The sequence below is a fragment of the Ahaetulla prasina genome, chromosome 4 (genome assembly GCF_028640845.1).
Source record: "Ahaetulla prasina isolate Xishuangbanna chromosome 4, ASM2864084v1, whole genome shotgun sequence".
NCBI lineage: Eukaryota > Metazoa > Chordata > Lepidosauria > Squamata > Colubridae > Ahaetulla > Ahaetulla prasina.
This window is the reverse complement of record NC_080542.1, coordinates 28,328,401-28,342,597: the sequence shown is the minus strand read 5'-3', so window position 1 is coordinate 28,342,597 and position 14,197 is coordinate 28,328,401. Positions and strand designations below refer to the sequence as shown.

General features: G+C 42.4%; 1 protein-coding gene across 1 annotated transcript; it reads right to left on the bottom strand.

Annotated features, from left to right (window-relative positions):
* Positions 1-11,970: 11,970 nt before the first annotated feature.
* LOC131197689 (claudin-9-like) lies at positions 11,971-12,735 on the bottom strand. Its single transcript, XM_058182055.1, has one exon. The coding sequence runs from the start codon at positions 12,727-12,729 to the stop codon at positions 12,073-12,075; it is 657 nt and encodes a 218-aa protein (XP_058038038.1). The 5' UTR covers positions 12,730-12,735; the 3' UTR covers positions 11,971-12,072.
* Between the last annotated feature and the right edge of the window lie 1,462 nt (positions 12,736-14,197).

Genomic DNA, 14,197 nt, shown 5'->3' with positions numbered 1-14,197 from the left:
AAAGTCATACTACTGACCAAGCAGAGGTATCAGCATAAAGCACAAATAGCAATAGAGCTCGTGTGCACAAAATAGTTTGATTCTCAGGAAACTGCTGAGCAAATTCAGTGAGCAAAGACAAGCTAGAGAACTAGGAATTGGCTAAAGTTGAGTATAGACAGAAAGGGATAAACCAGGGGTAAAATTCAGTTGGTTCTGACAGGTTCTGGAGAACCGGTAGCAGAAATCTTGAGTAGTTCGGAGAACCGGCAAATACCACCTCTGGATGGCCCCAGAGTAGAGTGGGAATGGAGATTTTGCAATATCCTTCCCCCAGGAGTGGGGAGAGAATGATGATTTTGCAGTATCCTTCCCCTGGAGTGGGGACGGAATGGGGATTTTGCATTATCTTTCCCCTGCCACACCCACCAAGCCATGCCCACAGAACCGGTAGTAAAAAAATTGAATTTCACCACTGGGATACACCAAGAGCAACTAGATGGAAAGAAGTTGGCGATGAATGAAATTGGGGTTGAAGCAGGAACTTAACGTAAGTGTTGAAGACTGGAGTTCTGCACACAGATATCAAAGAACTGGGTGATTGCTGGGAAAAGATTGCTGGGAGAAAGACTAAATACCCAGAAAATGAAAATATAGTACAGAGCTGAAGTGTTGGGGGGAGGGGAAGGATTTTAAGTCATGCAAGTCTACCATTAAAGCAGCAGTTTTAAGCAACTGATTTTAGATGCCAAGAAAGGGCAGCACACGGTTAATTGTTTAACTAGCTGTTGTGTTTTTACTGCCAGGGAAGTGAAGCACTTAAAGATTTCTTGCCTCAAATTCCACAATGCCACAAGCGTTACACACTTGAATTAGCAGAGATTGAATTTTCTAGTCTGCTTCAAGCAATAAAATGGCTTCGTCTAACCCCATGCTTTGGAATTGGAGAAGACAATGGCTTTTAGTTTTGATGCTAATCTTCTCTTTTGCCAAAAAATGTGAGGTTCGGTGCCTCTCATTTTATCCTCAAGGAAATGTTATAAAGTAGATGAGGCTGAAAGAGAGTTCTTGCCAGGTTGCCCAGTAGGTTGGGTAAAGATTCAGACTTGGAATTTTCAAATATTTCATTGTTGTTTTGCTTTCGAGTCGGTCTGACTCCCGGCGACCACCTGGACAGATCCCTACAGTTTTCTTGGCAAGATTTGCCATTGCCTCATTCCTTGGGCTGAGAGAGAGCGCGACCGGCTCAAAGTCACCCCGCTGGTTTCACACCTAAGGTGGGAGCAGATCACACAACCTCCCAGTTTCCAGCCTGGTACCTTAACCATTGCACCAAACCAGCTCTCATGCTAACATTGGCCATTGTTGGCATTGCCCCATCATGAGAAATGTGTATGGGTTTCAGCAGGTAAATTTAGAACGTAAATGTGACAAAGGTCCAGCACCCCCAAACTCAGCACTCCAGAAAGCGAGCTTCAACTCCCAGAATAATCAGCAGCTAGGTATTGGCAAGTACAGATAGGCCTCAACTTAGGATCACAATTCAACCCAAATTCCTGTTGCTAAGTGAAACATTTGCTAAGTGAATTTTGCCTCATTTTATGACCTTTCTTGCTATGGTCGTTAAGTGAATCACTGCACTCGTTAAATTAGTAACACGGTTGTTAAATGAATCTGGCTTCCCCGTTGACTTTTGCTTGTGAGAAGATCACAAAAAGGGGATCACATGACCCTGGGACACTGCAACCGTCATAAATATGAGTCCATTGCCAAGCATTCAAATTTTGATCACATGACCGTGGGGCATGCTGCAATGGTTGTAAGTGTGAAAAATGGTCATAACTCCTTTTTTTTTCAATGATGTAACTTTGTATGGTCACTAAATGAACTGTTGTATGTCAAGGACTACCTGTACTAATCTTAGAATTTGGCAAGCATAGGAGGTTTTCAACCTACTACTACGTGCAGTACTCAGCATAGTAGAAGCAAAAGATGGAATTAGAGGCAGTAATCCAACTGTTGGTGTCTTGGATGTAAACAATTAAGATGACATGGGACTTGCATTCCATCCCTCCCCACCGCCGCCTCCCTCAAATGTTTCTTGCTACAGTTCCTCCCTTGGCAGTACCTTGTGCCTCACAAACCAACGTAGATAGAGGAAGCTGTATTTCATGCCAGGGGGGAGGCTGGCTTGTCCCTATGTGCCTGACTGTGGAAGGCTCAGCCTGGCACTGGAATGTACTGGTACCTGTCCAAGAAGCCAGGCAGGGATCTCGTCTTACAAGGGTCGACTTCTGGGCCCACATCCAAGAAACCTGAAGTATTCTGCCCGGGGGAGAGCAGGAGGGGTGGCGGTGGTGAGGTGGGGGGGAGAGAAACAAAACTATAGGTCTTGCACTTCTGTGTTCTGCTTAAAGGAAAAGGAAGCCAGGCAGCCAGGTTTTTCTCCTCATGGCCCAGATTCCTAGCATTTGAGTTTCTTTGAGAGAAATATTTCTAATCCAACTCCCCATCCTGGGGAACAGGATGTTTTGAGCAGAAGGATATTTGGTAGAAAAGAAGCAATCATATGAATTATGGGATGATTAGATCTGGTCAGTGGTGGGATTCAAATAATTTAACAACCGATTCTCTGCCCTAATGATTTCTTCCAACAACCAGTTCACCAAACTGCTCAGAGAGTTAACAATCGGTTCTCCCGAAGTGGTGTGAACTGGCTGAATCCCACCACTGGATCTGGTTCTTCCTTTTTCTGTTTCTATTATTTTTTTTGTAGATTAGCTTTTTTCACGTTGTCAATGCAGTGGAGGAGGAAATGGATCAAACATTACAGGTAGTCCTTCCTTGACTTATGGCCACAAACTGAACCTAAAATGTCTGCTGCTAAACAAGGCAGCTGTTAAGTGAGTTTTGCCCCATTTTGCGACTTTTTTGCCACAATTGTTAAATGAATCACTGCAGTTGCTAAGCGAATCTGGCCTCCCTCATTGACTTTGCTTGTTAGAAACCATTTGGGAATGTTGCAAATGGTGATCACATGACTCTGGGACAGTGCAACTGCCATGAATACATTCCAGTTGCCAAGTGCCTGAGTTTTGATCAGATAACCATGAGAATATTGTAATGGTCATAAGTTGAAAAACAGTAATAAGGCACTTTTTTCAATGGCAGTTGTGACTTTGAACAGTCACTAAATGAATGGTTATAAGTCGAGAACTACCTGTACTTATTTACTTCAGGAACTGTAACCTGACCTGCTGTTTGTTTGTTGCTCTGTCCTCTCTTACAAAGAAAAAGAAAAGGGTGAAGTGGAAGGTTGAGGAATTCTGGGAATTGAAGTCCACGCATCTCAAAGTAGCTGAAGCTGAGAAACACTGTTTTGAGGGATAAGTCTCGTCTCTCAGTCCTAACAATGGAAACCGAAGGAAAAAAATACAGTCCTGATCTGTGGGAAATGCAAATGTTCCTGTAATTTACTACACTCTCCCTCCAGTATTTGACGCTGACAAGATTTTGCTCATATTATATTTAGGTTCCCATGTTGTGTGCTCTATAATCCAACTTGTTTGGTTTTAGGGGATACGAACTAGTTCTGTGTTAGTCATCCAACCATGATTAAACATGGCGAAAGGTGATGGAAAACCTGTCCAATCCCTATAAAGGAAATATTGTGTTCTTTCATGCTCATTTAATTTCAAATTCTAGGTTTAAACCATTCTTCTATGAAGAACACAGGAACTGAATTTTCTCTCAATGGGGAAAGCTATAGGTGGATTCTCTTCCGTCTGCCACATATCAGGAAAATCCCTAGGATTCCCCAGGAGTGTGATGCTAAGGAATAGGTGTCATTGATTCTGATGCCCTGGGTATTGGATATATGAGAAAGCCACGTAGAGACCAAGCCATTCCCAACATCTGCCCCTTGGGAATATGTGGAAGGGGGAAGAGGTCAGTAATTATCTACAGGTAGTCCTTGTTTAGTGACTAGTTGCTTAGCAACCATTCAAAATTACAACAGACCTCATCAAAAGCTATTTATGACTCAGTTCTGGAGTTCTAATGACTGCATTCTCCCACAGTCTCATGAACGCACTGTGAATGCTTGGCAAGCAGTTCATCTTTCCACAGTCACTTGTCCATATTTTTTTTGCCATTTTTTAGCCTTTTCAGCCAGTTTTCAGCAAAAAAAACACCCGTCCATAGGAATACATTGATTCGCTTAATGATCTTCAGAAAAAAAGTTGTAAAATGGCATCTGGCCATGTGGGTTGTTTGATTTAACAACTGTCATGAGTTACAATGGAAATCTCTGGCTCCATTACAGCTGTAACTTGAGGCCTATCTTTATGAAAATGGTAAATGGCAAGACAAATGCTTTAATCTTAATTGCTGTGCCTTAGACTCAGCCTCAAATTTGAGCAAAATGGCTCTTGGTGAGCTCTTTCCTCTGTTAAACTGTGCTAGCAATGTGGCAAGCAGCAGTGGTCTATAGTTTTAACATATAATAGATTAACAGAGTTGGAAGGGGTCTTGTAGGTCATCTAGACCAGGGGTCTGCAAACTTGGCTCTTTTAAGACTTGTGGACTTCAACTCCCAGAGTTCCTCAGCCAGCAAAGCTTGTGTTGAAGTCCTCAAGTCGTAAAAGAGCCAAGTTTGCATACCCCTGAACTAGACCAATCTCCCCATCCAAGCAGGAGATTCTACGCCATTTCTGACAGGTGGCAGTTCGGTCTCTTCTTGAAAGCTTCCAGTGATGAAGCTCCCACAACATCTGAAGGCAAGCTGTTCCATTGGTTGATTGCTCTCACTGTCAGAAAATTTCTACTTATTTCCAGAATCTCTCCTTGTTCAGTTTCCATCCATTATTCCTTGTCTGGACCTCAGGTGCTTTGGAAAATAGCCTGACCCCTTCCTCTCTGTGGCAGCCCCTCAAATATTGGAACACTGCTGTCATGTCTCCCTGGTCCTTTTCTTCACTTGACTAACCATGCCCGGTTCCTGCAACCGTTCATCATATGTTTTAGCCTCCACTCCCCTAATCATCTTGATTGCTCTTCCTGTGCATATACACACATATATACTCCATTACAATTTTCTATAATTATAATATAAAAGGATTCCCTTTTCAGAATTGTGGGGAATTGAAAGAGATGGAAAAGGAAACTTCCTAGGTAAATATTAATAGCCAACCTTGTTTGAGGGATCATTGACAGCAATTATTATTTATGGTATTATTTATGGTATATCATACATGGACTAGCAGCATATATTAACATTTCACCTAGATTAGTAAAACATAATGAATTATAAATTTGTAAAAGATTTATGTTCAGATACTAATGTCTAGATCATCTAACCATTGAAGCACAGCATTATTTATATTAAAAACAATCAAACAGAATAGAGCTGGAAAGGACCTTGAAGGTCTTCTAATCCAACCCCCAGCTCAAGCAGAAGACCCTATACTATTTCAGACAAATGACTGTCCAGTCTCTTCTTAAAAACCTCCAGTGATGAAAACCTCACAACTTCTGAAGGCAAGCTGTTTCATCTGTTAATTGGTCTTACTCTGAGGAAGTTTGTCCTTAATTCCAGGTTGTTTCTCTGCTTGATTAGTTTCCATTCATTGTTTCTTGTCCTGCTGTCTGGTGCTTTGGAAAAATAAATTGATGCCCACCCACCCACCCACCCTTCTGTTTGTGGCAGCCTCTCAAATACTGGAATGCTGCTATCATGTCACCCCTAGTCCGTCTTTTCTCTAGATTAGTCAAACCCAAATCCTGCAGCCGTTCTTCATATGTTTTATTCTCCAGGCCTTTAATCATCTTAGTTGCTCTTCTTTTCACTTTTTCCAAAGTCTCAACATCTTTTTTGTAATGTGGTGACCAAAGCTGGATACAGTATTCCAGTTGTGGCCTTACTAAGGCTTTGCAATCAGATACTGGACCTGTATATGCCTTCAATTTACAGCTGGTCACAATCAGTGGTGGGTTGCCCCCTGTTCGGACCGGTTCTATAGAACTGGTAGTAAAACCAGCGGGAGGCTCCGCCCACTGACCCCATCAGGCACGCGCGGCCCCATTGCAAACCAGTGGTAAAGATAGGTAGAACCCACCCCTGGTCACAGTGTAATCTACAGTTTGACATGGGATCCTGCAGTCACACTGAGGGATGGATACTATGTGCCCTTTATATAGAAAGTCCCAGTAGACACCATGTGAGGTGTGAATCCTATTCAGGATTGTCCATTGTTGGCATGGTAGTTCAAAGCCTGGCACCTTTTTTGTGGGGTCATGTATATGTCTGGACGTTCAGTGACTCATTGGTTTTCCATTGGAAATCGATATTCAAATTATTGAGTAGATGTTCAGCAAGTACCAATGGGGACTTCCTGGATGTGAATCTATTTGAGCTATGCTGATGGCATTTGTGACTTATTGAGGTGCTCTTACAAAGGAGAATGGGAACACCACACACTTCACAGTACATACTGTATCTATTGCCTGTATTTTACACTTTGAACACACATGTAATTCAAGCTGGAGCTCAGTCTCAAAAACTTGATATTTGATTAGCACTACCATCCTTTTCCTTTGATAGCAGGGCTTTGGCCTGAAATATGCAAAGAATCAAAAGGAATGAAGTGTGCCTAAGTATGCTTGAAATGTATTCTTGCATTTTCCCCCAAACTACCAGCCTTGTCTTCTCTCTGTGGAGTGTAATACGTCTGTCTCCCTTTACACCAGGGACCTTAGTCCCCAAGAGCACATGCTGGGAAGAAATGTGTTAGTTTTCAGGTGCCAAGATTCTTCAGGTGCCTGCTCGGTACTTTTCCTCTTATTTGCTAACTGCCAAGTATACTATCTCTGCATTTGCATGATAAATTGCTGGCATATTTTTCTACACCACAGAGTACAATCAATGGTCTTGGTAATTTTATATCCTCTCATTACGGTGCTTAATTTGAGGCTTGTTGCATTCTCTCTCTCCCTTGTGATCAAGAAGCGTTTTTCTTCCCTTTTTTTTTCTAATACATTCAACTTGGCTGAAAAGAAGAGTACTTCTGAGTATGTCCAGACTGTATCCAATTCTGCTGAACAGTTTCAACAGATTCAGGATTAAGAGTGGAACCAGTTTCAAAACTGGCCACAAACTCCTGTATCTTTGTTGTTTTTTAAACACTTATATGATTTTTACTTCCAAGTACAATTGTGCAATTGCATTAGCCTTACTGTACATCCCTGTTTTGATTTGAAACATTTGAGATTGAAACTGTAGGAGAGCTTAACTGTGGATCCACTGTAGATACTCAAGATCAGGAACTACAGAGTCAAACAAGATTTGGCATGAAATATCGTTTTCTTAATATTTGGCATCAGTTCTGTGCAAAATGAAGCACTGTGGGAAATAGTGAACATTGGATGGCACCCTGTATGCTCATGACATTCTTGGGCCAAATATAGTATTAAGGGCATGCATTTGCCCAACATGTCATACTTGTCTAAATTTAATCTTGTTTTATTTTGTTTTCTTGTGGCTGTCTTGTGCAGACTGGTCCATTTGATTCAGTGTCCTGTGTCACTCTTAAATATGAGCTAACAAAAGTTAGCAAAATAAGTGTATTCTGCAAAGCCTGCTCCCCACCCTTTGACAGTTAGACTTTTGTGTTTATGTTTGTCCTGTGTTGTGTCATTGTAATAAAACCAATAAAAACTTTAAAAGCGACAGTTAGACTTTTTCATTGATACCGCGTTTCAGAAATCCTTTACTCTCCCCTTCCCTACTTCAAAAAAAGTCAGGCACAATTAGGTTACATTTTTTTTAATTTATCTGAATAATATCGTAATATAGTTGTCAGTTAACACTATACGAGCTTATGAAAAGGATCCCTATAATATCTTCCAGCTTAAGCGAATTCCAAGATGTTATTTCAGAACATCTTTGAGAAACCAAACACATAGAGCAAAACAAGAGAGAAATAATCTTTTTCCAGGGAAAAGTCAAACAGATTTGCAAGCCGGAATATCTCTGTAAAAGGAATGGGGCTTAATGCATTTGTTCAAAGTCCTATTTCTTTCTGCTGGATTTCTTTCTATCCAGGTCTGAAACAGGTGGTTGTAATAGGTAAAGATCAATGGTCAGGGAGGAAACAGACCCCTTTGTTTACCCAGGCCCCTGAGAATAGCCAAATCCTCCGATAATTATTAACCAGAGAACAAATAGCGCCAGTCCCATGCAATTGTAGGGTCAGGGTTCTTTCCCACCCACCCTGTCTGCACCAAACCACTTTTTTCTTTACTAAATCTAAACTAATGTCTTTGCTCCCAACTTCAGTCTTCTTTTTCCTGCATCTTCTTTGCAGGGAATTCTGGCCTTTGTCCAATATTTACATCTTTCATGAATCATTTGTTATTTATGCAGGTTTGGGTTGGTTACTATTTTTCTTCGCAAGTCTTCTCATATTCATTAAATCCCTGATCTTTCAGTCAGACATGCATTCATTTCTCTTGTTTTCATTTCAGAATTAAATTCACTTACATTTTTCTTCAACTCTGTTTCTCTTTATTCTCTAGATGCTGATTTTGACAAACCCCCCCCAAAAAAATGGCTTTTGTATCAGAGTAGTCAGAAGAGTTTATACAACAACCAGTTCTCAGTGCCATTTTCTGTTCCTCTCGTTATTTAATTTGTCTGCTTCTTGATCTGTTCTCACAGCCTCGTGCTCTTTGCACATCTGCCTAAGCATATCCAAAGCAGTGTGCTGATTGAGACAAAGGATATGTATTTATTTATTTGTGTATTTAAATGGAAGGGACATCCAACTCCAGGTCACGCTGAGCAGCTTACATTTAAAAAAAAAATAAGAAAATCATATAACAAGGGGAGGAAAAAACGTACATTCAGGAAAAAAATATATATCAAGGAAACAACTGTCAGAAGGTTTACACCCACCTTACCTTCCAAAATATTTTGGAATGTCATCAGAATGAGCGCCTTAGAGATATCTGGATGGGATGTTGTTCCAGAGGATAGGTATTGCAATAGAGAAGGCATACTTCCTAGGTTTCCACCCTGCTTAATTAAAGAAATTTGGAATGCATCATCGGTGCCTAATCTCACTGGGTGAATAGAAATTGTCAGAACAAACCTGTAGAGGTTCTAAGTCATGCAGGTCATGGTTGTCCCAAAGGGTGCTTTTTCAGGAGGCAATTGGACTTTCTTGTTTTTTTTCTTTTGAAGACATTTCACTTCCTATCCAAGAAGCTTCTTCAGGTTCCCCATTATCCTGTCAGAGCTGAAGAAGCTTCTTGGATGAGAAGCGAAACGTCTTCAAAAGGAAAAACAAGAAAGACCAGTTGCCTCCTGAAGAAGCACCTCTGGGACGATCAGAACAGGCAATTCATCAAATAACCAGGCCAATGAAAGCCTTTATAGGTAATAATCAGCACCTTGAATTATACCTAGACACAGAATGGGAACCAGTGCAGCTCACGCAGCAGCAATGAGGGGCCGGTGAATAGCGCAGGCTGGTAAAGCCTGTTATTAAGCCTGTTATTAAGAACACAAAGCCTGCAATTACTGCAGGTTCGAGCCCGGCCCAAGGTTGACTCAGCCTTCCATCCTTTATAAGGTAGGTAAAATGAGGACCCAGATTGTTGGGGGGGCAATAAGTTGACTTTGTAAAAATATACAAATAGAATGAGACTATTGCCTTATACATTGTAAGCCGCCCTGAGTCTTCGGAGAAGGGCGGGGTATAAATGTAAACAAAACAAAAAAAATGATAAATGAGTAAATCATAGCATGAACATCACTGCCTGCACTGCTGCATTCTGGAACAGTTGTAAGTTCCAAGTGGTCTTCAAAGGCAGACTCATGTGCATTGTATATTGCAGTAGTCCGTTCACTAGCTCTCTAGGGCCTAGGTGAACATCTAAGCAGGGTTCTCCAACCTTGGCAACTTTAAGCCTGGTGGACTTCAACTCCCAGAATCCCCCAGCCAGCAAAGCCAGAACCCCTGATCTAAAGGGCCTCCCAATCTAGGTACAGCTGCAACTTGTGCAAAGCCCCCCCCCCCACACACACACACTATGGCCACAGCTTGCTACCTGCTCTTTGAATAAGAGCTATGGATCCAGGATGATCTTCAAGTTGCCTACAGTCTAAAGTGGAGAAGTACTATCTTATATAAAACTAAAGATGGAGAGTCCCCAGATCAAGGGTGAGTGGGAATATGCAGTCCATTTCGTCTTGTCAGGACTGAATCCATCTGTTCCTCCCCATCGAGATCCTCCCCATCGAGATCTGAACCCCATCGAGACCAGATCACAACGTGATAGGACATTGACATCATCACTTGGATCGTCTGGGATCAAGATGGGTATCATCTGACACTGGTGATACTGACAGATGACTTAGTCCGACAGTTTCATGTAGTCGCTGACCAAGAGGGGAGGAGCATCAAGTTCTGACACACCTTAGAAACAAAGAGCTGCAACATCCCCTCCCCAAACACTGATTGGAGCAAACCCCCTGGGAAAGACGAGAAGCACTATAAAATGATGCCACCCTTCCCCAAACTGGTCCAGAAGGATACTGAGATCATTCATCATTGGTACTGAAGCCTCTGAGAGATCAAGAGCACCATTCCCATACCAGCTTCCCCAAAGATCATCAGCAAGTACGGCTAACGCTGTCTCTATCTCTTTATTGTTCTGTACTCTACTCTACTGTACTATACAGTAGGGGTGTCAAACTCAAGACCTGCGGGCTGAATACGCCCCATAGGGTGCTTAGATCTGGCCTGCGGGGCCACCCTAGAAACAGTGAGGCCTACGGTGCCTCTGCTAGTGAAAATGAGATCCGGAGGGGGGACAGCGCCCCTCCCCAGGCTTCATTTTCACTGGCAGAGAGTTAGCAAAACAAACTAAATGCAAAACAAAATAAAAGGAGCAATGTTTCCCCTTTTGCATTTGAACATCCAATGGACAGGAAAGGAGAAAGGGAAAGAGAAAAGAAAGAAATAGAAAAAGAAAAAGAAGGAAAGGTGAAGAGAGCAAGGAAGGAAAAATAAGGAAAGAGGAGAAGGAAGAAGGAAGGAGAAGGAAGAGGGAAGGAAAAAGAAGAAAAGGGAGGGAGGGAGGGAGATTATAATGAGAGGGAGGGAGAGTCTGAGGGAAGTCCTACCTTAGCACTTGGCCACCACAGGTGCCCCTGACACGAGTGACGTTGAGCTGCCCACTCCAGCCCCCCCCCCAAGGTCAAACACAACTCTGATGCAGCCCTCATGAAATCAAGTTTGACACCTCTGCTATGTAGCCTGAAACCCGACTTAAATGGATCCAAATAATCTCTTTCCTGCAAGATCCTCTGCTGCAGATGCCTAACCACTTTTCTTTATGGCAACATTCTATTCAAAAGTCAACTGGTTGGAAACTTAACTCATACTTCATCATCCCTGACAGACCCGCTTATGACGTCATCCAGCCAGTTTAGAAGCCCAAGGCACATCTGGTATCTCACAGTGCAGTCTTCCAAAAGAAGGAACAGCCTGAAGTCTTTGAAGTGACAACAGGAAAAAAGGAGAAGACCACTACTTTGGCCTGAGATAATTACAGTATCTCATTCTCCAGATGGCAAAGCCATTGCTGTCATGGTGTTTCTGTTCTTCTTCATCTACCTTTTTATTTTTCACCTCCACATACATGTTTATACACTGTTAACTTATCCATACACTTGTGGTATAAACCTGCACTTGTTTGTTCAGCTGCCCCATTTGTTCCTGCATTGCACTTGTGTTTGCTGATGTATTCATCTCATTTTAAAAGATTTGTTCATTCTCTCTCATATCCCTTTATTTGTTCACATTTCCTCAGTCACTCACATCACTCATTATACTTGTATACCCACACATACACACATATATATACATGCACCAACATTCCAGAATTGCCAGATAGCATAGCTGAACCCAAACTGATAAGGTTGTCCTATCTTCTTGTTCCAGAAGTCCTTGGGCCAATAATGCCTGTCTCAGTTTGGGGTCTTGCAGTATCTGGCAAATTTCATCACCACCTCACCACTACAACTGCTCAGACATAATCTCGCTTGTCAATCGTACTGCCTGGTGGAGCAGTAGATCTGGCTGGAACAGAATATGCAATACGGCCTGGGTAACGGTTGTCCCGTGGCGGGCAGGAGCAGCACAGGAGTGATCCTCCAAGGAGTAGTAAGGCAGAAGCTGCCCAACCAGTATAGAGAGCAGCCCCCAGTTCCCTTTTGAGAGGTTCAGCCACAATTGGATTGTAAAAGTCACGGATGATGGAGTTGGCACACCAGCAGACAGGAATAAGTGCGAGAAGTCCTGAGACGATAAAGAAGGCACCTGAGGTAATGACAATACGTGCCTTGGCACCTTCTTCTTCCACACAGTTGGTACACTTGGCTCCAACAATACTCACCAACAATGCCAGGACAGCAAGCACCACAGAGATAACCATGAGGGCCCGGGCAGCTTGGATATCTTGAGGCAGGGCTAGCATGGAATCATAGATCTTACACTGCATCTGGCCAGTACTTTGCACAACACAATTCATCCACAGTCCCTCCCAGATTATCTGCGCCACAACAATGTTGTTTCCGATGAATGCTGAAACCTTCCACATGGGCAATGCACATGAAAGGATAGTCCCCAACCAGCCAAAGATACAGAGGCCCATTGCCATGATCTCTAGCCCTGCAGAGGCCATTATGGGTATTCTTCACCTTGGCTATAAAATGCACACCTTTTTTTTTTTCTTTCTTCTGCTGCCCTCCGGGAGGACCAAAGATGGTGGTTTATGGACAGCAACACCAAGTTGTTCTGAGTAGAAATCAGCGAAGACAAGAATTCCAAAAATACAACCTCTAAATGGTAGTACGCAACATCAGACGTCTATGTTTTCGCCCTGAAAGCAAACTCCTAATAAATAAATCCTAAAAGAATATTGCACTGAGGTGGCTGTCCAAGACAAAGAAACCTACGAAGCTTTTCGGCAAAATTAAGTCTCTCTAGTAGATTAGCGAGCAGAACTGTTACAGAAGAGGCCTTCTTGGGTTACCTGCATATGGAAAGCAGCCTCGAAGGTGGCAATCTATAGCTTCCGAGAGTCTGTTTTTGATGTAGGGTCATCCAGAAACAACTGCCTATGAGGTGTCACTTTAGGAGCTGGGTTGGAGAAAGGTAGACCAAAGTCTGAAAGGTGAAGAACCCCTAAAGGGGAAATAAGGATAAATCCAGTGCTATCTTTTCTCTGTGGCTCCGGCAACCTGCTTGTTATTGCATTGTTCTGCTTCACAGGTACCTGTTGTCTAGAAGGATCCCAAGGGAGCTTGAGCTTAGGGACAGCGAGGGGCGGGTTATATGAACCCCCAACAGGTGGCTGGGAGGGGCACCAGACCAATCTGAGAAGGGCATTGGGGGATCCATGGTAACCAAGACCTGGGTGGTGGTGTTATGGAGAGAGTTTGAATATTTCTTTATTTTCTGCTGGCTAGTTGGGAAGCTGCCCATTCCAGAGGAGAAAGAGGGGGGAGAGGAAGAGGCCGAGAAAAACAAGCAAGGGTGGAAAGGGAGGGAGGGAGGGAGGAGGAAAGACAGAGAGACATAGAGGGAGTTATTGTGGTCAAATTCTTCTAGAAGGGAAATTTTAAAAAAATGGAAACTATTGGATCTTCTTTATGCCAACCAGGCAAGTTATATAGATGTATCTCATCTGCTATATAAATTAACTGAAAGCTTTCACAAGGGTCTACATGCATGCATGTGCATACAACCTGCACACAAACATCCTGTAATTTTCATTACACAAATGCAACTCTCTCTAATAAATGCATAACAGAAGCTTTTGTGAAGTTCATTTCGTAAGATAAAATATTATCTTGAGGTGCACTGAAAGAATAGACAGCACCACTATTGTTAACAGTGGTTGATCACAAAACATTTGTTGCGAGCAGCATAATCTGACATTAGTACTCTATGTTAATGTGCATAATATGATTAAAAACACCCACAATCTACTTCTAATTCAAGACGGAATTAATTCTGATTATCTGTATTTTAGTGGATTCAGTCCTGTTGTTAACTGTATGTGTTTGACTAAGTCGCTTTTGATTCAACATGTTGGGAGAACCCAGTCAATTAATTAATAAATGCTATGTACTAATCTAGTCATTGGG